This window comes from Macaca fascicularis, chromosome 14 (genome assembly GCF_037993035.2).
Source record: "Macaca fascicularis isolate 582-1 chromosome 14, T2T-MFA8v1.1".
Lineage (NCBI taxonomy): Eukaryota > Metazoa > Chordata > Mammalia > Primates > Cercopithecidae > Macaca > Macaca fascicularis.
In genome coordinates this window covers 34,241,495-34,269,023 of record NC_088388.1, presented here as the reverse complement: position 1 = coordinate 34,269,023, position 27,529 = coordinate 34,241,495, and the positions used below count along the sequence as shown (strand labels likewise).

The following is a 27,529-nucleotide window of genomic DNA, read 5'->3' as shown; positions in this document are numbered from 1 at the left end:
GGAATTACAGAGATTGAACTGAAGTGAACTCAAGAGGTTATCTAACCTAGCTTCTATCTCCAAGAATGACTGCATTTTAACAGTCCAAGAGATATGTCCATCTTCTCTATTTTTCAAAATCGCCAGGGAAGATGTTATAACTTGCCTCAGCAATTTGCTCTGCTGTGTAATATCCCTTAATATCATAATCCAAATCTGCAGATGAGAAGGAAACAAAACTCAGGTTTCCCAGCTCATTGGTAAATGCTCTTAACCAGTTGTGGTTGTAAAACAACCACAAAAACAAATAAATGAAGAAGTAGATATTTTGATTAAAATTCCAATATCTAGTCAACTATTCACCTGTTCCAAGCAACATTCAATTTGAAATAGTTTTGTATAACAAAATTATCTTGATTTCATAACAAAAATTTTCTATTAGAAAGAAAACTAATTTCTGTTAGGTGTATATTATGAGTCTCAAAGATGAGACTAGAAACATTTAATGGGAACTTTCTGGGTGCCAGGCATTGTACTCCATGCATAATATCACGTTAAATCCTCGCAGCAACTCTATGAAGTAGGTACTACTGTTATCTCTGTTTTTTTTTAGATGAAGAAACTGAGGCTCAGGGAAACAAAGGTGTCCAAGGCCTCATAGTTAGTGAATGGTGAAGCCAAGATTCAAGCCTAGGCATTTGGTTATGTTTTACTGTCTCTCATACATTCTCAACACATTTGTTACTATATTATTATTAGGTTGCTTTAAAATTGGTTGAAAAATCCTTATCTGTATAAAAATGTGTGTGTGTGTTTCAAATTCCCATTAGCTCCTCGGTATTTTTTTTAATATCAAAGATGTTTTAGAAAGTACAAACACCTTCTAAAAAACATGCGCTTGTATGACAAGTAATACTTTAACTTTTTTTTAAAGTTTGCTTGTTTCATGATTTTTCTTGGGCCCCTTAGATTTGTTTTTAAAACTTCTATGAATACTTTGAAACTGCACTTTAGTGATTTGGGGCTTTGCTAATTCTTTAGAGGAACAAGGATATTTTTAGGTCTTACCAGTATTCTAAATGAAAAGAGGCAGATTTGAGACTGGAAGCTAGGTTAGACTGGCTTTGATCTAAATAGCTTATAAAATATTGTAACTAATTAGAATGTTTAGAATATTTTCTCTAGTATAAACATAACATTTTAACTAGGTGAGTGACTAACTATGTTAGCCAAATAATTTCCTGAAATATTGTTGCTTTGCTATGGTAATTTGTGGTATTAGTGCAATAAACAGACTTATAAACAGGTTTATATAGAATTTTTTAGTTCTATATAATGTCTCCTTAATATTTCAGTTTATTTGTTGACATTGATATTTAGAAGAAAAAACATAACACATTTCAAAAGCCACAAAATTTTGAAATTGAATTCATAGTTCAATATTTAATATAAAATTACCTTTTTCATTGTTTCTTTTCCCACTGTAATCACATGCCCATCCTGCCCCATGCCATTCTTAAAGAACAGAATTCGGACTGAGGTCCTCTCAGTAAGTTTCTTCATTCTAATAGAAAGAACAGGCTTGGTTTTCCGTCTTTTGACATCAGTAGGAAGCATCAACCCATTCATTGTCCAAGTTACTTTCTTCATTAACAACAGATGGTCTAGAAGATAATTTTTTAAGTCAAGTCAATATTTGGCTTCAAAATTAAAAATGGACACGTCATACTTCCCTCCCTCTACTACCTGTATATTATACACTGGCCAGTCTCCATTTAGATGCTGGGTTTTCTGAAATGCTACCACCAGCTTCTTACTAACCGTGACATAAGCTGTAGCAAGCTGTCTGCTCTGATAGCCTGCATAAATCATCATTTCTGAAGGGAACAGATGTTCAGGGTATGAAAGAGTAATACCACAATTTAGTCCTAATTAAAATTCACCTTAGCATGCCTCTATTACTGATTATATGCACCCAGCTGAAAGGGTCCACTGAAAATGTCCAATGTCCTTAGCTTACTATGAAACTACATAGGTCCTGAAATTTTATGTTATTTAGGGTTGGGAAACATTTCTTGTCTTTTTAATATGATTTCTTATCCATGTTGCTTTAAAGTTGCTGACCTCCAAATAGTAACATTATACTATAATTCTTCTCCTGTGACTAGAAGGAAGGTGCCTTCTAGGACATCCTTGGTGAGAGATTTAAACTATTTCACTGAAAATGAAAAACAGTTTTTCATTAACAGTTTATTTTGACCTATACATTTTCAAAGCTGTGTGCAGAAATTTAAGTTTTAAAACTCCCACTAATATAAACAAGAGCACAACTAAATTACTATGTTTGACTTTGAAAATGTAAGGGTAAGAACAGGAGTGCAGTATATTGCATTCTAAGTTGCCGTCAGCATTCTTCTCTTTTCAAGAGGTTTTGTTTCATAAATAAATAATTTGCATCTGAGCTACTTATTTGTGCATTCAATTTATTTTAATCTTATTTTCTTCTTACATAAATTACAAAAATACAATGATCCCTCCCTCATCTGCTCTTATTTGTTCTGAGAGAAACATAATTTTATTTACAGATAACTGAAAATAGCTGCATTTATTGCTATTTTGCATTGAAATTTGCCTAGATTTTCAAATGATCTTTCTCTGTTAGCACTTACCTTGAAAGAAGCTTGGCCTCTTTGACCTAGAAATGTTACTTTACATAAAATCTGCCAATATTGATATGAAAAATAAGCCAGTGGTTGTAATAACCTTCAAGTCTCAGAATGACTATATTAAATGTTCAACAACAACAACAAAAAACCCTCTATTCTCCCCCACTTCTTTCTCTCTGTTACCGACAAACATATATACATATAAAAACACATATACCATAGCAGATTAACAACACTTGCTGATTAAATTAAAACTAGATTATAAGACTATAGACATAAGCCTTCAAAAAGAGAAAAAACATTTTAACAGAAATTTGTTACCGTGTGTTTTCATTTTGTAAACTGAAATTAATAGGAATTAGAAATTATAATAGAAAAATGAGTTATTTTAACTATATTAACTATAGTTAACTTATTAGTTATTAAATATATTAAATATAGTTTAAATATATTAAATACATATTAAATATAGTTAACTATATTAACTGTAAGTTGATGAGTTCATAAATAGCCAAAAGAATTGAAAACAGATACTCAAGTAAGTACATGTACACACATGTCCATAGCAGCACTATTTACAATAGCCAACATGTGGTAACCAAATGTCCATCAATAGATGAATGGATAAAAATTATATGATCATTATGGAATGACTGGTACAATGGTGGTACAATGTATAACATAGATGGAATATTATTCAGTCATAAAAAATAATGAAGTACTGATACTTGCTACAATATGGACAAACCTCAAAAACATTATGCTAAATGAAAGAAGCCAGACATAAAAAAGGTGACATATTATATGATTCCATTTACATGAAATATCAGAATAGGTAAATCTATAAAAACAGAACATACATTGATGGTTGCCAGCAGCAGGGAGGAGAGGGGATTGAAGAGAAGCTTAATGGGTAAAGTGTTCTATTTTGAAATGATGGAAATATTTTGGAACTAGATAGAAGTATTAGTTACATGACAGTGTGAATGCACTAAATGTTACTAAATTGCTCACTTTAAAATTACTAATTTTGCATTATGTGACCTCAATAAATAAAGAAGAAAAAAAGAAGAGGAGGAGATCCCATAGGTGCTGATCATTGTCAGTCAGTATTTCTCTGGGGAAAAAAAAAATCCTCACGGGGGGGAAAAAAAAAGAATGAATTATTGTAGTTTAATGGGAGTTTACCCACAATCTGCATGGTGAAAGGGTATTACCTCTACTTTCAAACTATGTTTGAACCCTAACTCTGTTTCTTAGTGACACTAGATGTACTATACCTCCCTGAATCTCAGATTTCTCATTAAAAATTATCTAGCGAGCATCACTCCACTATCTGATAGGGATGAAGATTGCATGGATATTTATCAGTTCCCAAAATTAATACTTTTACAATTTCTTACACCTGTCTTTACTGCAATCTCTGAACATAAATTGTGAAGATTTCATGGACATTTGTCACTTCCCCAGTCACTCTTATAATTTCTTATGTCTGTCTTTAATCTCTTAATCCTGTCATCTTCATAAGTTGAGAATGTATGTCACCTCAGGACCACTATTGTACAAATTGACTGTAAAATATGTGTGTTTGAACAATATGAAATCAGTGCACCCTGAAAAAGAACAGGATAACAGCGATTTTCCGGGAACGAGGGAAGATAATCATAAGGTCTGACTGCCTGTGGGGTCGGGCAGAATAGAGCCATATTTTTCTTCTTGCAGGGAGCCTATAAACGGGCATGCAAGTAGGAGAAATATTGCTGAATTCTTTTCCCAGCAAGGAATATTAATAATTGAGACCCTGGGGAAGGAATGCATTCCTGGGGGTAGGTCTATAGACGGCCACTCTGGGAGTGTCTGTCTTATGTGGTTGAGATAAGGACTGAAATACGCCCTGATCTCCTGCAGTACCCTCAGGCTTACTAGGATTAGGAAATTCCAGCCTAGTAAATTCTAGTCAGACTGGTAGTCTGCTCTCGAATCCTGTTTCCTCTTAAGATGTTTTTCAAGACAATGAGTGCACAGTGGGACATAGACCCTCATCAGTAATTCTAATTTTGCCTTGCCTTGTGATCTTTACTGCCCTTTGAAGCATGTGATCTTTGTGACTTACTCCCTGTTTGTACATCCCCTCCCCTTTTAAAATCCCTAATAAAAACCTGATGGTTTTGCAGCTCAGGGTCGCCATCACAGTCCTACCAATATGTGATGACACCCCCGGAGGCCCAGCTGTAAAATTTCTCTTTGTACTCTTTCTCTTTATTTCTCAGACCAGTTGACACTTAGGGAAAATAGGAAAGAACCTACATTGAAATAGTGGGGGCTGATTCCCCTGATAATATGTAAAATTACCTAACATATTGAAGTCATTCCATAAATGTTAGCTTCTTCCCTCACCTCCCTGAAATTCGATTGCTTATTATGGAGTGTCGGAGTATATTAATTGTTACATCAGTCAGAGTCCAATCAGGAAAGCAGAATCTACTCAGAGGATTTGAGCAGAGGAAACTGACTGCAGGTAATTGGTTATGTAAGTGATAGAAAAGGCTGAGAAGCAACCGAAGGACAGTTAGGCAACCCAGAGATTAGAAAGAGCAAGAAACCACTCCCACTAAGGCCAGAGGGAGATGTTACAGGCGCCAAGATTTAGAGAATCTTACCAATAAAGGGTTTTCCAAGGCCAGCACTAGGGTGAGGGGAGTGAAGGCCAATGAGGCAAAATTTAAGGAAGCTGTGCAGGGCCCTCACACAACCCTCAGAGCAAGTGGCTCCTCAAATTGTGTCCCATTGGTACTTCACTCACCCAACTCTAGTCCCAGCTCCGGCTGAAACTCTTTCACATGCAGAACTCCTTAAATTCCATGGAAAACAATACTATAGCCAGACTCTATTTATGTGATTTATAGATATTAACTTATTTTGTTCTCTCAACAACTTTATGAGATAGGTAATATTATTATTCTTATTTACAGTTGAGGAAACTGAGGCACTGAGGCACAGAGGCATTAACTTGCCCAAGATCATACTACTGGTATGTGGTGGCACTGGGATATGAATTTAGTTCAAGAAGCTGTGCTCCCAATCACTGCACTCTTCTGCCACTTCCATATATCTCACATTCAATGTCTAAAGTAAAATTTCATATCTTTCTACACAAACTGACTCACCCTTCACAGTTTTTATTTCTGTCAGTGTTTCCACTTCTTTTACAGTTATCCACTCTCTCAGCGAGACCTTGTACCTATACTGCTTATTCATTTCTCTCCAACTAATTGCTTATTCATTCAACAATATTTATTGGGTGTCCACACATCAAGGCACCAGGGTGACAACTGTAAGGAGGACAGAGCTAGTTGTGCAGTTCACAGTCTCTGGCAGAGAAACCAACAGTGTAAGGTCTCTCTGAACAGAGAGGCATATGTAATGAGAAGTTAGTTGTGAAAATCTGGGGGAAAGGTATTCCAAGCAGAGTGAAAATCAAGCACAGAGACTCGAAATGAGGATCGGCCTGACATGTTTAAGAAAGAAAATAGACCAGGTGCAGTGGCTCATGCCTGTAATCCCAGCACTTTGGGTGGCCGAGGCGGGTGGATCACCTGAGGTCAGGAGTTCTAGACCAGGCTGGCCAACATGGTGAAACTCTGTCTCTACTAAAAATACAAAAAAATAGTGAGGCATTGTGGTGGGTGTCTGTAATCCCAACTATTCAGGAGGCTGAGGCAGGAGAATCACTTGAACCCAGGAGGCAGAGGTTGCAGTGAGCTGAGATTGTGCCACTGCATTCCAGCCTGGGCAACAAGAGTGAAACTCCATAGGAAGGAAGGAAGGAAGGAAGGAAGGAAGGAAGGAAGGAAGGAAGGAAGGAAGGAAGGAAGGAAGGAAGGGTGGAAGAGAGAAAGAGAGAGAGAGAGGAAGGAAGGAAGGAAGGAAGGAAGGAGGAAGGAAGGACAGAAGGAAGGAAGAGGGAAGGGAGGGAAGGAAGGAAGGAAGGAAGGAAGAAAAAGAAAGAAAGAAAGAAAGAGAGAGGGAGGGAGGGAGGGAGGGAAGGAGGGAGATAGGGAGGGAGAGAAAGAAAGAGAGAGAGAAAGAAAGAAAGACAAAGAAAGAAAGAGGGAGAGAGGGAGGGAGAGAAAGAAAGACAGCAAGAGAGCGAGAGAAAGAAAAAAAGAAAGAAAGAAAAAGGAAGAAAGAAAGAGAGAAAGAAAGAAAGAAAGAAAGAAAAAGAGATAGAGAGAGAGAGGGAGGGAGGGAGAGAAAGAGCAAGAGAGTGAGAGAAAGGAAGGAAAGAAGGAAGAAAGGAAGGAAGGAAGGAAGGAAGGAAGGAAGGAAGGAAGGAAGGAAGGAAGGAAGGAAGGAAGGAAGAAGGAAAGAGAGAGAAAAAACAGAAAGAGTGTATGTGGTTAAAGCCGAGGAGGCACAAAGGGGCCACATTGTTCAGGTCAAGATAAAGGATTTGGATTTTATTCTGGATGTGACAGGAAGCTGTTGGAAGATTCTCAGCAGGGTGCTATGTGAAGAAAGTACAGTTGTCCCTGGGTATCCATGGAGGCTTGCTATCAAGACCCCTAGGATACCAAAATCTGTAGATGCTCAAGTCCTTTATATAAAATGTAGGTGTATTTGTATATAACCTACACACATCCCCCTGTGTACTTTAAATCATCTCTAGATTATTTATAATACCTAATACAATGTGAATGCTAAGGAAATAGTTGTTATACTGTATTTTTTTTTGTATTATTTTTTATTGTTCTATTGTTATTTTTATAACTCTTTTTTTCTGAGTATTTTTGATCCACATTTGGTTGAATCCACAGAAGCAGAACCCGTGGATACAGAGGGTCGACTATAGTGCATAGTGTAGTAGACACTGTTGGTGCCCCACCAAGGTGCCTTTTAGCAGGCTAGTGCACCCAAACTCCAGTTGCTGTGAGTCCTGGCTGTGACCATCACACAGCTGCACCCTTCTGAGAATTACCTTTGACTGAAAGAAACCTAGTCAGGAAATGCCTGCAAGGTTGTGATCTCCTCCCTCCTACCTAGGGAGACAGCCCACAGTCAACGATTGACTGATTCTGGGACACAGTAGCCAGTCCTCTTGCCTCAAAGGGGAGCAATTCTCTGGTGTCTTTCACATTCCAGACTGGGGCTAGATTTCCAGTGGACATGTGTCTCGGCCGTGCTTCTTCCTCTGCTCTAGGCTCCTTCTCTCACTCCCTTACATGGTTCAACTAAGAGTATTCCCTCAAAAAGTCTCTTGCACTAAAATCCTCATCTCAGGTTCTGCTTCTAGGGAATCTGACGTGAGACACGGTAAAGGAAGGGAGACCTCTCAGTTATTCCTTCTTCACAGTAACTCTTAAAAGCATCATTTTTTTTCCATTTCCAACCAGACCCATTTGTCCATTTCTCTCTCAGCCTCCTAAAATCTGCAAGAGCTTTCTAATTGTATATGATTCTTCTCCATCACTTCGGACATTCTATACACCAATCACAGCTGAATTTTCCTAAGACATCAATTTTATCGTTACCTAAAGAGAAAACTCTTGGAACTAGTTTTTGAAGTTGTCTCCAAGTCAGTCAGCCAGCCAGCCAGTCAGTCAGCCCATCAGCGGCCTGTCAGGCAGTCAACAAATACTTGTTGAGTATATCCCATGTGCCAGATTCTGTGCAAGGAATATGAAAAAAGACACAAGTCCTTTTTCCTAACCTTATGTCTAACAGAAGAGTTTACAGACAATCTGATGCCATTGAAATTTTCTGTTCTTGTCTTACCCTAGTTTGAAGCACTATTTTACCTAAGCAAATCTGTTCATTAACCCTGTTCACTTTTAACCCCATACTTCACCTATTCAGACTCAAGTCCTTTCAGGATCCAGTTTAAGATCTTCCCTTATTGCTCCAGCCAACAACAGCATTTTGGTCAAAGCCATTCAACAAGTCTCTAGGACATTCCAAAATTTCCCACATCTTTCTGTCTTCTTCTAAGCCCTCCAAACTGTCCCAACCTCTGCCCATTACCTAGTTCCAAAGTTGCTTCATTTATGGGGATCTTTAGAGCAGTGCTCCACTACCTGGTACCAATTTACTGTATTAGTGCATTTTCACACCGCTAATAAAGACATACCCAAAACTGGGTAATTTATTTAAAAAGAGGTTTAATTGACTTATAGTTCAGCATGGGTAGGGGGGCCTCAGGAAACTTAGAATCATGGTGGAAGGAGAAGCAAATACATCCCTCTTCACAGTATGGCAGGAAGGAGAAGTGCAGAGCAAAGAGGCAAAAAGCCCGTTATAAAGCCACCAGATCTAGTAAGAACTCACTCACCATTATGAGAACAGCATGGGGGGGACCACCCCCATAATCTAATTACCTCCCATGAGGTATCTTCCCCAGCATGAGGGGATTACATTTCAGATTACAATTCAATATGAGATTTCCGTGGGGACACAGATCCAGACCATATCAACTGGGGAACCCTCCTATTTAGCAACAGGAAGTGATTCTTGTGTACATCACCACTCCGAGGACATGTGTTTTCATATCAAGAAATGTGGTTCGAGGGCTGACAGTCAGGGTAATGTAAGCATTATTACATCCAGAGGCAAGAAGAAAAACAGAATCTGACTCTTCCATGCCAACACAGAGAAACGGAAGGTGGTCAGCAAAGACTTGACAACGGTTCAACCCTGGTGAGGAAGAGGCTATTCTCAAAGGCTGGAGGTGAGTGCAGTGAGTAGCAACAAAATAGTGAGGAGACTATAGGGCATGTGGGGCAGGGAGCCAAGCAATTCAAACAAGAACCCTAATGCCATCTAAATCTACTTTGAATTTCTAGGAAAACATACTGGCCATTATTATTTTTTAAATTTATTTGTATTTTTATTATTTTTTTGAGATGGAGTCTCGCTATGTCACCCAGGCTGGAGTGCAGTGGCATGATCTCGGCTCACTGCAACCTCCACCTCCTAGGTTCAAGGGAGTCTCTTGCCTCAGCCTCCTGAGTAACTGGAACAACAGGCACGTACCACCACGCCCAGCTAATTTTTCATATTTTTAGTAGAGACAGGGTTTCATCACATTGGCCAGGCTGGTCTCAAACTCCTGACCTTGTGATCTGCCAGCATCGGTCTCCCAAAGTGCTAGGATTACAGACGTGAGCCACCATGCCAGCCCTCATACTAGCCATTATTAACAAATGCTTCCTAATGCTTCCTACATTTCTGTCTTTCATTAACTTTCTCATCTCCAAAAATTCAAAAATTTTCAACTCCTGGGACTGAGACTATCTGGTACCTTTATAAGAATCAGGTTAAAAAGCTAATCAGAGACTCAAAAGAATGCAATCATTTGTCTGTCATGTACCTTTGACCTTAATGGCCCCTCCCCACTTCGAGTTGCCCCATCTTTGCTTTGAGTTGTCCCGCTTTTCTGGACCAAACCAATGTTCACCTTACATATATTGATTGATGTCTCATGTCTCCCTCAAATGTAGAAAACCAAGCTGTGCTCGGACCACCTTGGGCAACTGTCGTCAGGACCTCCTGAGGCTGTGTCATGGACATGTATCCTTAACTTTGGCAAAATAAGCTTCCTAAATTGACTGAGACCTGTCTCAGATATTCAGAGTTCACAAATCTCAACAGCAGTAACATCCGAGTTCCCCTTTGGATTGTTCTTGAGTCTCAACCTTTTCTCCTTTGGAATGTTCTTGAATCTCTACCTTTTTCCCTTTGAACTCTTCTTGAATCACTACCTTGTCAATAGTTCTTTCAGCAAGGTCTCTGTCCTACACAACCAACTGCCAAAGAAAGGGCCCTTTTCTCACCTGATCACCTTATCCCCTCTAAATTTGCTAACCACACATGGTGGCTTCCAAAGCAATCAGACCTAGACCTGTTCCAGTCTTCCTCTCCTTAGGTACTTTTCTCTGGAAACTTAAGATTCTGCTGGGTTAGGATGCAGGTGGTGACCAGACTCTAGTGAAGACCTAAGGTTTAGCATAACCTTGGAAAATAGTGCCCAAAAGGGTCGTATCTCAGCTGCTCAGGGACTGCCATGTCTGCCTGACTGTTCATATACTTACTCTCCCAAAGCACTCAGAGAACCTTATGTTCCAACCACAGATTATATTTTATTTCATAGAATCCATGTCTTATTTTATTTTCATGGTTTATTTTTAACCAAACCATGAAAAAGATAAAGTACTTCTTAGCTTGCCTTTCTGTTAAAAGGTCTAACTACAATATAATTATATTTCCTCAGTCTACTTCAAAAAAGCCAATGTCTGTCACAAAATTAAATAAATCTGGATGCTTCCAACATTATAATTTTCCATTTTGCTTGTACCAAAAGAATACTGCCTTATTCTACTTCTAGAATAAAAAGTAGCAAACTTGCAACTTCAGATCCACAAGCTTATTAAAAATCCTAATTTTAAAAATTCATTCTCTTGTAGTTGGGCAATAAATTTGAAAACACAATGCTATGACTGTCAAATAGGTATAGATAATGACATTAAATATGAATAAGCACATCATTTCATGAGTGCAAGATGAGTTTATAAAATACAAATGCTCTGACAGTAAGAAAACATACTGCTATATTCAATTATATCATCTGCCCAAAATACAATTGCTGGTAAATAGATTAAATCCAGGTCACATTCCTGCATTCAACTGAGTTTCTAGTCACTCCCTTTTCTCTAAATACTTGTGCTCTTTGTTTCTGCATGTTCTTAAGTGTCATCATTTATTGCTATAGGCATGATGGCTATATTTAACTAATAATGACAGTGGTTGTCATTAGATTTTAACTCAGTAACACTAGTCTGACATATCATTTGAAGTATGTCTTCAATTTACATTTGATTAAAATTACAAACATCCCATCTATCGTGCCAATCAAAATGTTGTCACCCTTTCCCTGAACTTTTCTATGAACTTTCTTTAAATAAGTTATGGCAGCTTAAAGTTAAGGCTAGCCCTGGGTCATGAACATATTTTAAAATACAACTTTTGGAATGGAGCAGATTAAGACCACTTGGGGCTCCTTTTATAAAAGGCCTTGATTTTGACCTACACATAGATATTGAGAGTTCAAAGCCTTTAACTCAGATTCCCATATCATGCTGTATACATAACTGCTTGGCAGGTATTTTAATTTGGTTGTATTTATTTCGAGATCTCAGACCTAGCAAATACCTTTGTTAGTAAAATCAGATATGTGTAACAACTTGTATGAAAACCTTGTGGAAACATACCTAGAAAGGATGGAGCAAAAGAAGGAAAATAAATAAGGGCAGGTAGAAAAATAATATTTTAAGTAACTATCATATGCCAGGTTTTTGTATCATCTTCTTTACTTCCCATAATACATCTGCGAGATGTAAACTTTTGTTTTGTTTTGTTTTTTGTTTTTTTGAGACAGAGTCTCGCTCTGTCACCAGGCTGGAGTGCAGTGGCATGATCTCAGCTCACTGCAACCTCTGCCTCCCGGGTTCAAGTAATTTTCTTGCCTCAGCCTCCTGAGTGTCTGGGACCACAGGCGCGGGCCACCATGCCCAGCTAATTTTTGTATTTTTAGTAGAGATGGGGTTTCCCCATGTTGGCCAGGATGCAGTTGATCTCTTAACCTCGTGATTTGCTTGTCTCGGCCTCCCAAAGTGCTGGGATTACAGGTGAGAGCCACCACACCTGGTTGAGGTGTAAATTACTATCCTCAATTTACAGATGAAGAAACTCAGGCTTAGTGAGATTAAGTGACTGGCCCAGGTTCACACTGTAGTTTGCTTTCCTGGCAGTGATAAAGAAAGTCGAAACAAAGTTTGTTATTGTTATTTTCCTGAACCCAGCCAGCTATTCTAGGAAGGTAAAAGTGGACATAAAGTTCTCACTAACTTTAAGTCTTAATTTTGTTTATAAGACGGTATTCTAAGTTTTCTGTTTAGACCAGGGGTTTATAGACACTTAATTTTCAAATAATTTACCTTTATTAGAAATATCCAAGAGTCATTTAAAGTATTACTTCATCTATATTACAGATAAGGACATTGAACTACAAACCAGTTTGCCCAAGACCAGACACAGGGACTAGAATCTTGCAACATCATCCGACTTCGAGTCTAGTGTCCTTTAAAATAAACAATAATGCATTTCTCACAAATCTCCTAACAAGATATCTAAAGCCTTCAAAAGTGAAAAGTTCGAATAGCAAACCGCTCAGAAAGCATAACTATAGAATATATAAATGAATTATCAGGTAAAGTAACAAGCAGCGTAGGCAGACAACTAAGTGATTTGCTTTAGAGGTAACTGTTTCATTTTCAATTTTGTAAAGGCATGCAAGTTAACAGAACAGTATAGGTTTGCAAGCATCTGTATAGTAAACAAATGCAGTCCCTGTGAATGAATATAATTCAACATTTTGTGGTTATGTCAAGAATTTAGGTGTTTTTCAATGATTTGGTATTTGACAATATAAAGAGATGCTGCCAGTCACATGCAGGCTATAGATTTTCCTACTGGCTAAGAACACTTTATTGGTCCATCTCATAATTGTCTTGAAATCCACACCTATTTTATATAGTAAGGATATTCTATTCTTTTATTTACAGATTTAAAACTTTGGAGTAGAAAATACATAAAATATTTTTCGTATAGTTTTACCCTCACTTACAGAAACAGAAGGATCATATGCTGTCTGAGAAGAAAATGGTTATTTTTTTCTCCATATAATGCCATCTTCCTCCTTTTGAATATATATAGAGTAGTGGAAGTTAAAATGTACAAAAAATCTAACCTAATAAATACACTATTCAAACCAAAAGATAAAAGGGAATTTGGGAAAGTCAGTCCTAACTACTGTAGCTGACTGAATGCCCTGCAGGTGAATACCACAAAGGCTGGTATCTGCTTTGGCAAGACTAAAGCAGCCATTGGTGTAGGCAGCACTATAGCGTCTTGAGATCTAGCAGCAGAAATATTAAGGTATGATGTGATGTGAGTAGTGGGTCACCTATTGAAACTTGTGCTTTTAACATAACAATTTAAAAATCAACAAATTCAGTAGACATAAAATGGAAGAGAATATAATGCATGAATCCAGGTTCATTAAACTAATGCATTTTTTGAAAAACAAATTATGACAGAACATTTCATTATGGACGCAGATATGAGAAAAAGTGTTATGCTGCTATTTAGAATGTGTCTTGTGTGTCGTGGAATTGAAATATTTCCAAATCATCAATAATTAAAATGATGAGAATCCATCATTTCACTGACACTTCTACATGAAAAGATGGCCTATTTTAAATGTGCTCACACATATTCTTGTCAATCACAAGCTGTCATAGCAAATTATTTCATTTTGTAGATCACATGGCAGTTAGTAGAAAATATCTAGGCTTAAATTTAGATCTTAGGTGTAGTATCAAGAATTCCTTTCATGCATTTTTTTCTGTGACTACATCTTTACAATACAGGATATAAAAGGTTTAAAATCTTATTCATAATACCAAGTTTCACTTCTTGTTAACAAAACTCAGGACTGAAATGAATCACTGTAAATGATAATTCTGAAAGCCCAGTAATAGAATAGGATATATAGGAGAGAGTAGAAATATAAAACCAAAAAATTTTAAAGACAATCAGAGCTCCATACAATAGAACTTGGACCTAACGAATTAGGTCTAAACAGTGTTTTCCCCTCATCTTATTTAAGATATTCAGGTAAGCACAGGGCACGAACCATTTATTATGCTATGTTTGCATTACTTACATACAGCTTCCAGCAGTTATAAAGAAGCTGAACTCATAAACTCCATGGATCTGATCCAAGATCCATGTGCTGTGTCACAATTAAGCAGAAGATTCAGGAAACTGTGAATAAAACCTAAACCACATGGCCATGAATCAGAAAACTTAATATGCCTTTTCAAGCAATTCATTAACTGCATACTCATAATTTCAATGAATTATTAATAAATGTAAAAACTTCAAATGCCAGAAGTATAATACCTAATAAGGCATCATTTTCAACAGTATTTATTTAAAATATTTCTATGTTCCTGATCTTTTCCTTATACAATTAATATTTCTGATTAAATATTCAACTTTAAAATGTAAGAATCATTCTAATACTGCATTTCAACAAGGAATGCTTCATGTCAGTCTTGACCTTGGCCTGACCTCCATATGAAAGCTTTGTGTTTCAAGGTATGTGATGAATAGCTCTCTGGCTTTCTATTAGATCCAATGCCACTGGTTGTCAACAGTGATGCTCAAAAGGCGTAGTAAAATAGTTAAAATATCAGAGATGTTCTGTCGGATTTTTTCTGTCTTAGTAAATCTGGAAATCGTTCTTAGGCAACTTCCTCTATCTACATTGCTTTTCCAATGAATAACGAAAACCAATGAAGTATGAAAATATAATGGCCAAAATATATACGGACTTGTTTGGCCTTCCAATGTCAGAAATAAAATAAGATCCATTTGATTTATGTTGTAAAATAGTGTTCTCAGTTTGAAGGATTTATAACTTATCTACTCAGTTTAAGTTCCTTAAAGGCCAGGACTTTTATCCCTATGCTGGGGCACACATAGTAGGTACTCAGTAAAAATATGTTTTTTTAAATTAAATCAAAATTTAAATCAGAGATGAAAGAATAATGATAAAAAAGAAATCAGACTATGAGCCACAGCTTTTATCTTTCTCTGACCTGGCCTAGTATCTAGCACATATAGACTCTCAATAAATGTTTATTGAATGAATAAAAGTCTGTAAATTAAAATAATGACCAGTTACCCATTGTATATAAAATATTTATGCTCATTTAGAAAGATACATCAGTAACAATCAATTCTGCCAACTGTTTTCCCCTATTTACCTTTAGCATGTTCAATTTTCCAACTTCTGATCATGTATCTTTAATCAACTTCTGATCATGCATCTACCACTTTCAAAGTTATTCATACAAGTTTTTATTTTAATGGTACATTTGTGGCTAGTTGGAAAATTATCGATTTATCTATAAAACAGATGACAGAAAGGTAATCTTCAAGCTGGTTTTGGTGGTTTGAAGAAGTGTATGTGAATATGTGAGTGATATATTGCATATCACTCACATCAAGTTAAATATTACCTTTCATATATAAATGTATATATATTTACATTTATATTCTTAACATTCTAAAAGAAACCAAACATCATTGTTTAAGCTTATCTATAAGCTTAACTTGGATGAATGGCTTTTCCCCATTATACTTATCCTAACTCTTTTTAATGGACATGAGATATGCTAGTCTGTGTCCAAGCTCACCTACAATTTCTTTTCTCAAAAGACAAGGCACATCTGCCACCTGCTCTACTCCGTGTCCCAGCAACAACTGTCGAGCAGCATAAAGATTGATTATCAGTCAAAAACCATTGCACAACACCAGATTTTGGTGGGTTAAGCTTGCTGATCCAGCAAGAGATGGTGTGAAATTTTCAGGAATGTGTGCCAACATTTTGGTGCTAAAAGAACAGCAGTGCATGTCACAGTGAAACACAGCCAAAGATATGCAGACAAAGCAGAGAAGTTTTTTGTTCTGGACTTGGCTTTTGAAAAGGATAAAAGAGAAAACAAAAAGTAGGAGGAAATTAGTTAGTACATTTAAAAATCATCCACCAAGCTCAGTCATGTGTGTGACATTATTATTTTAGGAATACATGTCCAGGAGATTTTCTTCTTAGCTTAGCTGTAAATAAGTTTTATATGTCTCTTCCACAATACCATTATTCATATGAAAGGCAAGCATTTCTTATTAATAACAATAATCAAGGATCTTAATGAAGCAATCATTACAAATATATCTGAATTTTTTAAAGTCACAGAAAAGTATTTTCCCACTAAGACTCATGTTTTTATATAAGCAAATGATTCAACTAATATAAAATTAAGGCAGCCAGCCATATTTTAAACTTAAAGCAAAATGTGAAAAATATATGAGTTTACACTATCAGATAGGTAATTTTCAATGAGCATTATAGCAACAAGCTTCTTCACAAGAACCAAATTATCTTAAATTTTCTATTGAATTCAAGAAATTGCTTATTTCCTGAAGATAAAGTTTATATAAGAGAGAAATGCTAGTATGACTTTATACAGTAACATTAACAGAAGGGAGATTTTCATCACCTCATCTGTAATGAACTCCAGAATTACTTTTATTCTACTTATGCAATTACTGCCTAGACTTGCCTTTGATTCACTAGCTTTATAGAAGTTGCAGGAAAAAATTACTTCTAATAAAGTATAAAAAGCATAGGAAAGTACAGCAGTTAGACACACTGAATTTTTATGGCAAAGTCCTTATTCCTCATGTTATTTAAATCTGATTACCATACATAGCACTTGATACCAAACTCTGGGTACAACATGCTTGGAAGAATATTCTTAGATAGTAGTGCTTTTATTTCTCTCTTAAAATGTATTCTTATCCACTGAAGAAAAAAATAATGCTATATTTTTTTTTAATTTTAGAAAATCTCCACATTTCTGAAATGTTGAAAGAAATGAACTTTTTGGCAAACCTTAATTGAAAATATGTGTAGGATTGTATTATACATTTTAAGGTAAAAAATAATCAAGCTGGAACATTTATTATGAAATGTGTTATTAGAAGAATCATATGTATATAAGAAATGTATATTCATTATTGGCCACATTTTCATAATTATGTTGATACTATCTGAAAAAACACCAAGAATGTAAATGAATAAATGATACTTGAAACTTTGAACTATTTTCTGAGAGAATAAGTCTAATGAATTATGTCTATTGAGTGTCACAGAAACTAAACAGTAAATTCAATAATCTCTGATTTAATTTATTATATTTTCACCATTTAACCTCCTGCAGGCTCCCTAATGTCTATTCAGATCTATATTAAATTAAGCACCAATGCTAATGAAGGGCAATAAACGTGGCTGTCAGTGGATTTTTCTTTCATTAAGCACATTATCCTCTTACTGAGCTGTAAATGCGTAAACATTAGTTTTGTTAAACCATGCAAAAAAGACAGGATGAAAATCATTTTTTAATTGCACCCCTTAAGCAATTCAGTATGTGTGGGGGTAGGGTATTTTTTTAAATCTTTTTTACCTTTAATTTTTTTGAGTGGATTTAAAAAGGGCTCTCCCGTTGAAACATAAATATCGGCTTCATGGGGTATATCTTCAGGTTTGAGGGCTTCCTTGCCGTCTGCCAAGAACACTCGTCTTGCGGCCATGTTCAGATTCAGCTTTTCTGTGCACTGTTCCAGCAGCTAGAAGAAAGCAAGAGGTAAGTCAAAGTGATTTACGACAAAGAAAGTAATATATTTTCCTCAAAACGAAAGGTTCTAATGATCAAAATAGAAACCCAACTGAGTCACTTGCCAAGTTTAGTAACTTGACCAATACAGTTATTTTCTAGCAGTTGAAAATATAGAAATAAAAGGTAAGTCACAGCATGAAGCATATCTAATTATTGACTAATTTTAATATTTAAAAGATCTGTCATTTTAATAACTCTACAAGGTATAATGCCATTGCATCTGTTTAATTAAATACACTATTTATATATTGAATTTTTTTAAAAAAGAGTGAAATTCCTATGAAATCTACATATATACAAGCAATCTGCAGATTCAGATTCTTAAAAAGAAAATATTAACAATAATTTTCTCAATTTTTATATTATAAAGAGATTAAGGGAAAAAAATAAAGCTCAGAAAACTTTGGAACACTAGTTACCAAGGTGATGGTTGGTACAGTAACTTTGGCAAAGACTGTTCTAGATCCATTTTTGTAAGCTGTTACTTTAATCACTCTTGGTTGAAGTTTGTGTCTTTGAGACAATCTCTGCCAATTCCAGGCTGACTGAAATTTTAAAGAAGAGAACTCTGCAACCCTGAAGAAAAAGAAAAACAGAAAAATTGATGCATGCTAATTAGTAAAAATTTTTAAATAAATATTATCCTGGAATTTTTTAAACAGGTATAAGCACTAAAGATTGTTCCTATGTATGTAAGTATACCTAACAAAACTTTTTATAGGATAAGATTGTTGTTACAGAATAACACTGTCACTATTTAAATATTCAAAAAAAATTTAAACACGGTGTTTGCCAAAACTGCTCATATAAATCAGAATAAATGATTTTTTATCACTTTACTTATAAAACACAACAGTCCTTTAAAAATATATATATATCATATGCAACTAAAAATTATATATATATGATATGTTCTGATCACAAAAAATAGTAATATGGTCTCAATATCATGAAACAGCAAATGGCTAAGATTCTACACAAGTTTCATGTTTATCAAAATTCTTTAATTTTTTTAAAAATGATTTAAAATTCAAAAATATTTTGATTTTAAAATTTTGATTCCAAGTTTAATTGTATTGCTCTTATTTCAAATTGTCTGGAAGTGGTGAAAGTGAAGATTTCTAAGATTCATCTTCGGGCAAAACTAATTTTGATCTTTATGATTTTTCTCAGCAAAAGTATGTGGTAAACTAACATGTCAAATTTTCTTCATAATTCTCTAACCAAGTTAATTTGTAATGCCACAGAAGAAGAGTAAACATTTTAAAATTAAAATGTCATGTAAGTTAAAAACACAACATATTCACATATTCAAATATCTGAAAATAGTGGGGTATTAGTTTCTTGGCTTGATTGGTATTAGTTTTTACCAATATTTTCTTCTGTCTATGAACTCTTGTGTTAACAGTTTACGATAACAATCTTGACGTGAAAACATATTTACAAAATGGTTTTATAATAATGTCATTCAATTCTGTTTCAAACTATTGGTTAAATACCAAAAGAAAGCATTTTTATTTTTAAATAAGTTCGTGTGAGCAAAGATATTTCATGATCCTAGCCTGATTCTGCTTCAAATATTCTTTTCAGAGTTTCTGATTACCCAGGTTGAAGTATATCTCATATTTCCCACAGTGTAATTAACAACATTCTACTCTAGTGCTTTCAAAGAAGAAAACAAAAACAAAACCATAGAGATGTGTTACATTTTAATGTCTGAGATAGTCAATTGAAACATTATAAATTCTGCTCAAAGGAAAGAACTTCAACAGTAGGTTAAAAAGAACAGAGAACAGCTTTGATTACCTCAGTTGACCCACTGGAGCACTGACAGGTCTGTTTCTCTTGGATGCTGATATAAAACAAGAATTCTTTTTACTGTTTGATTTGTAGCTATCTAGGTCTGATATTTCATCATGGCTGTGATCTGATGCTGTTTGATGTGTGGAGTAATCTTGAAGTCCTGACCCTTCTGGTACTGCTGCTGAATGCACAAGTCTGTTGGGGCCAAACTGAGGCTGCAAATAATCATCAGTAGTTTTAATAACTGCTTTTGCTTGGGATGACATAAACTCTCTGGAAGAAACAATGCATGGAAGAATATAATTAATTGACTTGTAATCATTTATTAACAAATACCACATAATAACGAGTTATGTGCTATGTGCTACACAAAATACTACACACTTAGCCATTATTTTGTTTAATGCCTACAATATTCCTGGGAAGTGGTTATTATTTTTATTCCCATTTTACAGATTTAAGAAATTGAGACTCAGTGGGGTTAATTAACTTGCCCAATCAGTAACTGACAAGGTGGAAATCTGAACCCAAGCCTGTCCTGAAATAAAATCCACATTCATAACTATTAAGCTTCATTGCTTTACTTAATTCAACCAAAAGGAAGCTTGCATAATGTTTAAAACAATGTAAGTATTATTTTTAAATTCTTAGATCCATTTTATTTTCTAATACTTACTTAGCACTCTGCTGTTAAAAAATATGTGGGTCCTACCCTCAAGAAACTTGCAAATAATCCCCCAATAGAGAATATATGTTAAATAAACTGAAAATGAGTGTGTAAGATGAAAAGATGAAAAGAACTCATTGAAGGCCATTTTAGAATGGGTGGGAATAAAGTTGGTAAAGCCTTCACAGCAGACCTGAGATTAGCCTAACTAACTCATCTTGGTTTGTTCAGGACTATCCTGGTTTTGGCACTGATGGTCACACATTCCAGGAACTCCCTCAGTCTCAGATAAACTGGGTCAATTGGTCACCCTACTGATATTTAGGCAGGAAGAGTAGTATCTGGATGAACTATGATGGGTGAACAGGGGACCACATGACCTGGAAGAATATATTAATCTATGTAGACACCAAGTTGGTAGGATGAATAGGTATAGAATGTACTGGTATGATAAAATAAAATAAGTTTCAATATATTTGCAAATATTGAGCTCTGTGGTGATCAGGCATAGAGGATAGTCAGGTTCCACGTATTACCGTAATTGGAACTATCTTTGCACAAACCAAATCTGCTTCTTTCCAATTTGCTCATTCCTCAATAGTTATTGCATAATATAACCCCCCCGAAACACACCCCCAATTATAAATTAACATATGTTCAGTGTTGAAAGCTCAGCAGGGACTGCCCCTCCTCCAAATCTTTCACATCCACAAATGTCATTACAATCACAATTATTTCTTCCAGCCTGCCCTCTTTATGCTCACAAACAAGTAAAATGGTCAATTATTTTCTCTGAAAAAATGAATGGTAGTCACACATCAGAGGGAAAACAGATGTTTGTGTGTGTGTGTGTGTGTGTGTGTGTGTGTGAGCTCACGAGTGGACCCAGGGGAACTACACCTCTGGAATCCAAGCAGTTATATTCTGCTGTTGTTGTTATCACATGTTTCTATCCAAGTCTGCCCTGAACTGAGTACAGTACTGGGGAGAGGAGCGGCCTTCCCTACGCTCTGAAGTTCTAACCAGGTTCGAAACTGTGGCAAACAGTGCCTTGAAAGGGTCTTTGGACTCTAGCTCTGGCAAAGGTGGGACCTCCCTTCAGACCACCTAAGCCACTCAGATTTTGATAATGGTGGTAAGTGATGGCATGTGGTAGCAGTCATTTCAAACTGGCAGTGTTTCTGCAGCAACAGCAATGGAGCTTCAAATGGTCACCAAGCTCTTCAACCTGGGGGAAGACCAGTAAACAGCCAGGGGAAAGAATCACAGATCTCATAAACAGTTCTAAGTTTCCAATAAATAGTTACTTGAAGAGCAGATTCCCATATTTTTTTAAAAAATGGAATTCCCTACTTAAAAGTAGAATAAGGTGTCTTTTTTAATGAATGTATTTTGTTCATTGTGAAATATTCTTATAAATATACTAATGATTTTAATATAATAATCCATTATTCCACCACCACAAGGCAAAAGGTTTTTATTTTTTCATATTCTAAAGTTGTAATCATGTTATATCCTCAATTCTATTGCCTTCTGACTAAATATTGTTTTTCATGGTATTCACTAAATACCATTATTCATGTTGCTCTATGCTCTGTATGGATTTTATTGGAATATAATATTTTATCAACTGTATTGATATAGCCCTCTTGTACCTAGTTATGCATAGGCTGTCTATCATTTTTGTTTGTCACACACATCTTCCCCCTCTTCTGGTAACAGCACTTGCTTTCTTTTGGGAATGCAAACTCTTCCCAACTCCACATCATCCTGATAGGGTAAAGACAAGAGATTATAGGAGATTTACCCAGTGAATAGTAAAAATAATTAAATTTAAACATATGGTTCAACTTTATAATTTATATCTGAAAGTGGGAGAAGGGGTAGTTTTTCATGTTAAAGAGTTAATATTATTGGTCCACTAAGAATAGTCTTCAGCTTTGATTTGTTTTACAACATTGATGACAGGTTTTCAGTAAATCTATTTTTTTTTTTTTTTTTTTTTTTTTTTTTTTTTGAAGGAGCATTGCCCTGTCACCCAGGCTGGAGTGCAGTGGTGCGATCTCAGCTCATTGCAACCTCTGCCTCCCAGGTTATCACATGTTTTTATCCAAGTCTGCCCTGGACTGCGTTCTGCCTCCCAGGTTCAAGCGATTCTTCTGCCTCAGCCTTCTGAGTAGCTGAGACTACAGGCACATGCAACCACACCTGGCTAATTTTTTGTATTTTTAGTAGAGACGGTGTTTCACCATGTTAGCCAGGATGGTCTCGATCTCTTGACCTCATGATCCTCCCACCTTGGCCTCCCAAAGAGCTGGGATTCCAGGCATGAGCCACTGCGCCCAGCCTCAGTAGTTCTTACAGAGTCTCAAACTCATCTTTCTTATAACAATTGATATGTGTTTCATAGCTTGTTAGGTGTTGGAGAGGATGATCACATACCCTTGCAAAGCCAACTTGTTCCACGTGGGAATTAAACCCACATAGTCAGCTTGCTAAATTGGTGCTGGAATGAAAGGTGTTAGGTTCATTCAGCTTTCAAGAAACAGAGAGGCACACTTAGGCTTCAAGTGATAAGGCTTATTATCAAGATACATAGAAAGTTACAAAAGTAAATAAAACCACTCCTGCAGGGCACAAAAATTGGAAGGCCATTCATGGCTGTCGAGGATACACTAGTGACTTAATTCTAGTAGACTCCATGCTTTTTGACTCAGCACCTCCTATCTCCTTCTGGGTCTACCTGCCTCTTCTTCATACATCATGATTGCCTGTTTACCTCTATCCTCCTCCTCTTTCCTCATGGCTTCTGCTAACTTCCTCTATGTGTCTCATTTCTATGCTAAATTACTTTCTTCAGTCTCTGTCTATATGACTTACATTCAAATTCCTCAAAGAGTTTAATTTCATCACTACCCAGGATAGGACACCCCTGTTGAGTAAAACTCTTATGTGAGGCAACCTCATGCTACTGGCAAGCCTGCATATGGGAAAGTACCTATTAATGGCCCAGCTAGAGATAGGACAGCAGGATGCACACTGGAGGTACACAGGAGGTAGGGTGATATGGGCTCTCAGTGCCTCCCAAACAGGTAAAACATAATTGGCAGGGGACTTGCATGGTCTGTCTTGTACACTAAGATGAGCAGAGACACGATATATTGATTGATTTTAAAAGTATTCACTAAAATACATCATACAATTTAAATTTCTGCCACAAGTGTTTAAATGTAACAGCTGCTGAAACAGTGCTCTGATTCTTTTGATTATTTTAATATTAGTCATTCATTTCTAATCAAAGAGGAATATAAGAATACAGTACCATGATTGCAGGCCCAGTCTCTGGACCATTTGGCTCAATAGTCTATGTCAATGCTGGCCCAAAGGGATATGGATCAAAAGGAAGGATTGTGCTCCTTGACAATCCTAAAGATGCCAATCTTGAGGGTGAAGAATTTAACACAAACTGCCAGCATGATAACCTGATCATCATAGTACAGAAATTTATTACTCCCTCAAAATCCTCCCCATTTATTACTGAGAGTTCTCAAAGTGGTATATTATAAATTTCTAAAAGTATCTCCTACGTACCTATAAAAATATGTTGGTAAGAGTCACAGCTGTTTCCACTCTCTTCTCTCACTGCCTCTCTGCTGCCATGACCAGTCACAAGAACAATGAGGTCCATGCCAAGGTGCTACCTCAGAGTGTTCCCAAAGACTCTAGTGCCTGGGGCCAGAACAGTCTAGTACAGGGATGATGAAAAGAGACATCCCTCCAACCCTGTCCTATTAAGTCACCGAAACTCTGAAGCAGCTCAACTTGTGGACAGAGCCCCAAGGAGTCTTCTTTCAACAGTCCCATCAGCTTTTGGCCCTTACTTGCCCAATTATAGGGACTCTTATCTAGGCCAGGCAAGGTATAAATCATATATCATGCCCTTCGTATTGACAGTGATAATAACAATACTAATAGCTAATGCCTACATAGCATTTATGTCAGTCACTGTTCTAAGCATTTTATATTAATTTATCATTTAATCCTCACAACAGCCCTATATTATTATTCCCCTTTTCCAGATGAGTAAGCCAAGGGCTTATGGTATTTGAATTTATATCTACAGTCTTACTGTGATGGTTAATTTTATGTGTCAACTTGACTAGGCAATAGGATGTCCAGATATCTGAGGAAACATTATTTCTGGGTGTGTCTGTGAGGATGTTTCCAGAAGAGATTAGCATATGAACTGGTGGACCAAGTAAAGCAGATGGCCCTCCCCAGGGCAGGTGGGCATCAGTCAATCTGTTGAGGGCCTGATTAGACCAAAAAGGCAAAGAAGTTGGAATCTGGCTTCTTCTGCCTTACTGCTTCAGCTGGGACATTAATCTTCCCTGTTCTGGTCACTCTTGTTCTCAGGCCTTCAGACTCAGATTGGAAACTACACCAATGGCCCTCTGTCTCTCAGGCCTTTGAACCACACCACTGGTTTTCCTGGGTCTCCAGCTTGTAGATGGATAATCATGAGACTTCATAGCCTCCATAATCAAGTGAGCCAATACCTTATCCTATATATATATAATATATATACAAAATATGCAGTAGATGGACTAGACATGGGGGCTTATGCCTGTAATCCCAGCACTTTGGGAGGCTGAGGTGGGAGGATTGCTAAAATAGGGAGTTCAAGATCAGCCTGGGCAACATAGCGAGACCTCATCTCCAAATTACAAAAAATTTTAAAGTCAAATAAAATATTTATTTTTAAAGTATAAATTTAAAAATAAAATATTATAACCTATTGGTTCTGTTCCTCTGGAGAACCCTAATACATTTGCTATTTGTTTTCTGTTTTACCTATCTGTTCTATGCTCCTTTTCACTTCTTTGTTGTCTTTGTTTAGATTAAAAAATAATTTTCCATTATTTCATTTCCCCTTCTATTAGGTTGTATGTTATACATTTGCTTAACTTTATTTTTACTGGTTACACTAGCCATTTCAATATGAATCCTTGTCCCATTAAAGTTCAACATAATTACTTACTCATTACTTTCCAGACAATGCACAAACCTTAAAATACATTATATCTGTTTATTGTTGCTTCCTACGGCTGATGAACAATACCTTTGTTCCAATTTTCATTAATAGGTGCATCTGTCTTTCAGGGGTCCTAGCTTTATGAAGGGAGCTCAGCTCCAAAGTCTTCCTTGCTTGAGCTTGAGGTTTTGCATCCTGTTCTTCCTGTGCTTCTTGAGAACTATTAATTATATACATTTTATATTATAATTTATTTTAAGATCCACATTTTTAAGATCTACATTAAGATCTATACAGCTATCTTTTCTAAAATTCAGTAAGTTATATGATAGTTTTGCTGAATTTTGTCTTTCCCAACTGATACTAAATTTAATTTAGTGCTGTGGTTACTTTTATTTATTGGCCCATACGCAGTCTCAATGAATAGGTATAGTTCCTTTCCATGTGAATTCCTAAACCAATTGTTCTAGAAAATGGTCTTTTGTCCAAAGACAAAAACAAAAACAAAAAACAAAACAAAACCCTCACCTTCTCCTCACCTACTGTTGAGATTTTCCATAATATTCTGGAACCTGGGCTAATTTTATAACATAGATTTTCTTTTTAATATTTCTGTCAGATTGATCATCTTGTCCTGGAAGTGTGTATGTCTCTACTGCAAATTCTTCATTGCCTCTGTAAATAACTCACATATAAACAGACAAAGTAGTTCCTTTTTCAGTATGATTTCTATGCCAACCCCATATGATGGAATGTGTTTCCCCCCTGTGCATCCATACCTGCCCTGGAAGATTTGATAGCCAGAATTACTATATCTCTTTGGTTATTTCCTATCATATAAAATGCTAGCCCTTAATTTCTGTAAAATATTTCAATTTATCATTGTATTACTTAATCTTTTGCCATGATATAGAAGGATTCTTTTTAAGCCTGAAGTTTAAATTCCACTGAAATGGATTAATACAAAAACGTTAATCATATTACTTCATAAGTATACTTCCTTTAAAAATCTATTTATATATCTAACCTACTACCTACCACTTACTTCTCCATCCATTATTAGTTGTACATCTATTGAAGCACAACAAAGTACCACAAAATTAGTGGCTTAAAATAACATCTATTTCTTAGCACACTATTTCTGTAGGTCCAGAGTTTGGGCAAAGCTTAGCTGGATCCTCTGTTCAGGATCTCACAAAGCTGAAATCAAGGTGTCAGCTGGGACTGCAGTCTCATCTGATGCTCAGGGTCCTCTTCCAAGCTCATTCAGGTTGTTGCCAGAATTCAGTTCTTGACTGCTATAGAACTTATATTGACTATCATCTTTTTTGAGGTCAGCAATAGCTTAGCTTTCTAGGTTGTCTGTCTATGATCTCTATCATTGAAGAGTTCATCTGATTAGGTCAGGCACACCCAGAATAATCTCCCTTTTAATTAATTTAAAGATAACTGATTGTGTCACTTAATGACATCTGCGAAAATCTTTTCTCTTTTGCCACATAATGAAACTTAATCATGATGGCGATATGTCATTGTATTTACAGGTCCTAAAGATCTTAAACATTGTAGAATTTACAACCCTCTTCATATTTCAGAGTAGCTTTAATTGTGCTTACTCTCTGAAATTTTCATTAAATCTAGTTTACAATTTTTGCTTCACAAAGCAACAACTAAGTAATCTTTAAGGTCTAAAAATACAAGAAAATATTCTTAGGAAGGACTATAGGAAAAAACAGGTAAGTAGACCATAAGAATTAAGGAGATGACTACAGATTTGATAAGAACAAATTTTCTACTCATTTCCTCTCCTTAATGGCATTAGTAAACCTTAGTGACTTTTTATAGCAATTTGAAGAAAACTCCTAGTAAAATCATACTTCTTGGTCTCACATTCAACAATTTCTACCAAGTGGTGTTGCTCATTACTCCCCTGTAATATCCCTCAGCTATAACTGCACCACATTGCCTTCCATAGTTCCTATCTGCACACCTTTTTACCAATAGTGTTCACTCAGCTAAT

The 27,529-nt window shown here is 36.1% G+C and overlaps 1 protein-coding gene across 1 annotated transcript in view; it reads right to left on the bottom strand.

The window, feature by feature from the left end:
* DCDC1 (doublecortin domain containing 1) overlaps positions 1 to 27,529 on the bottom strand; it is a 499,491-nt gene that overhangs the window by 426,161 nt on the left and 45,801 nt on the right. The window contains exons 4-7 of the mRNA XM_005578290.5: positions 19,811 to 20,080; positions 18,424 to 18,580; positions 17,792 to 17,954; positions 1,438 to 1,643 (exon numbers count right to left, since the gene is read on the bottom strand). Coding sequence (XP_005578347.3) covers positions 1,438 to 1,643; positions 17,792 to 17,954; positions 18,424 to 18,580; positions 19,811 to 20,080 — 796 coding nt within the window. The remainder of the gene's footprint in view (positions 1 to 1,437; positions 1,644 to 17,791; positions 17,955 to 18,423; positions 18,581 to 19,810; positions 20,081 to 27,529) is intronic.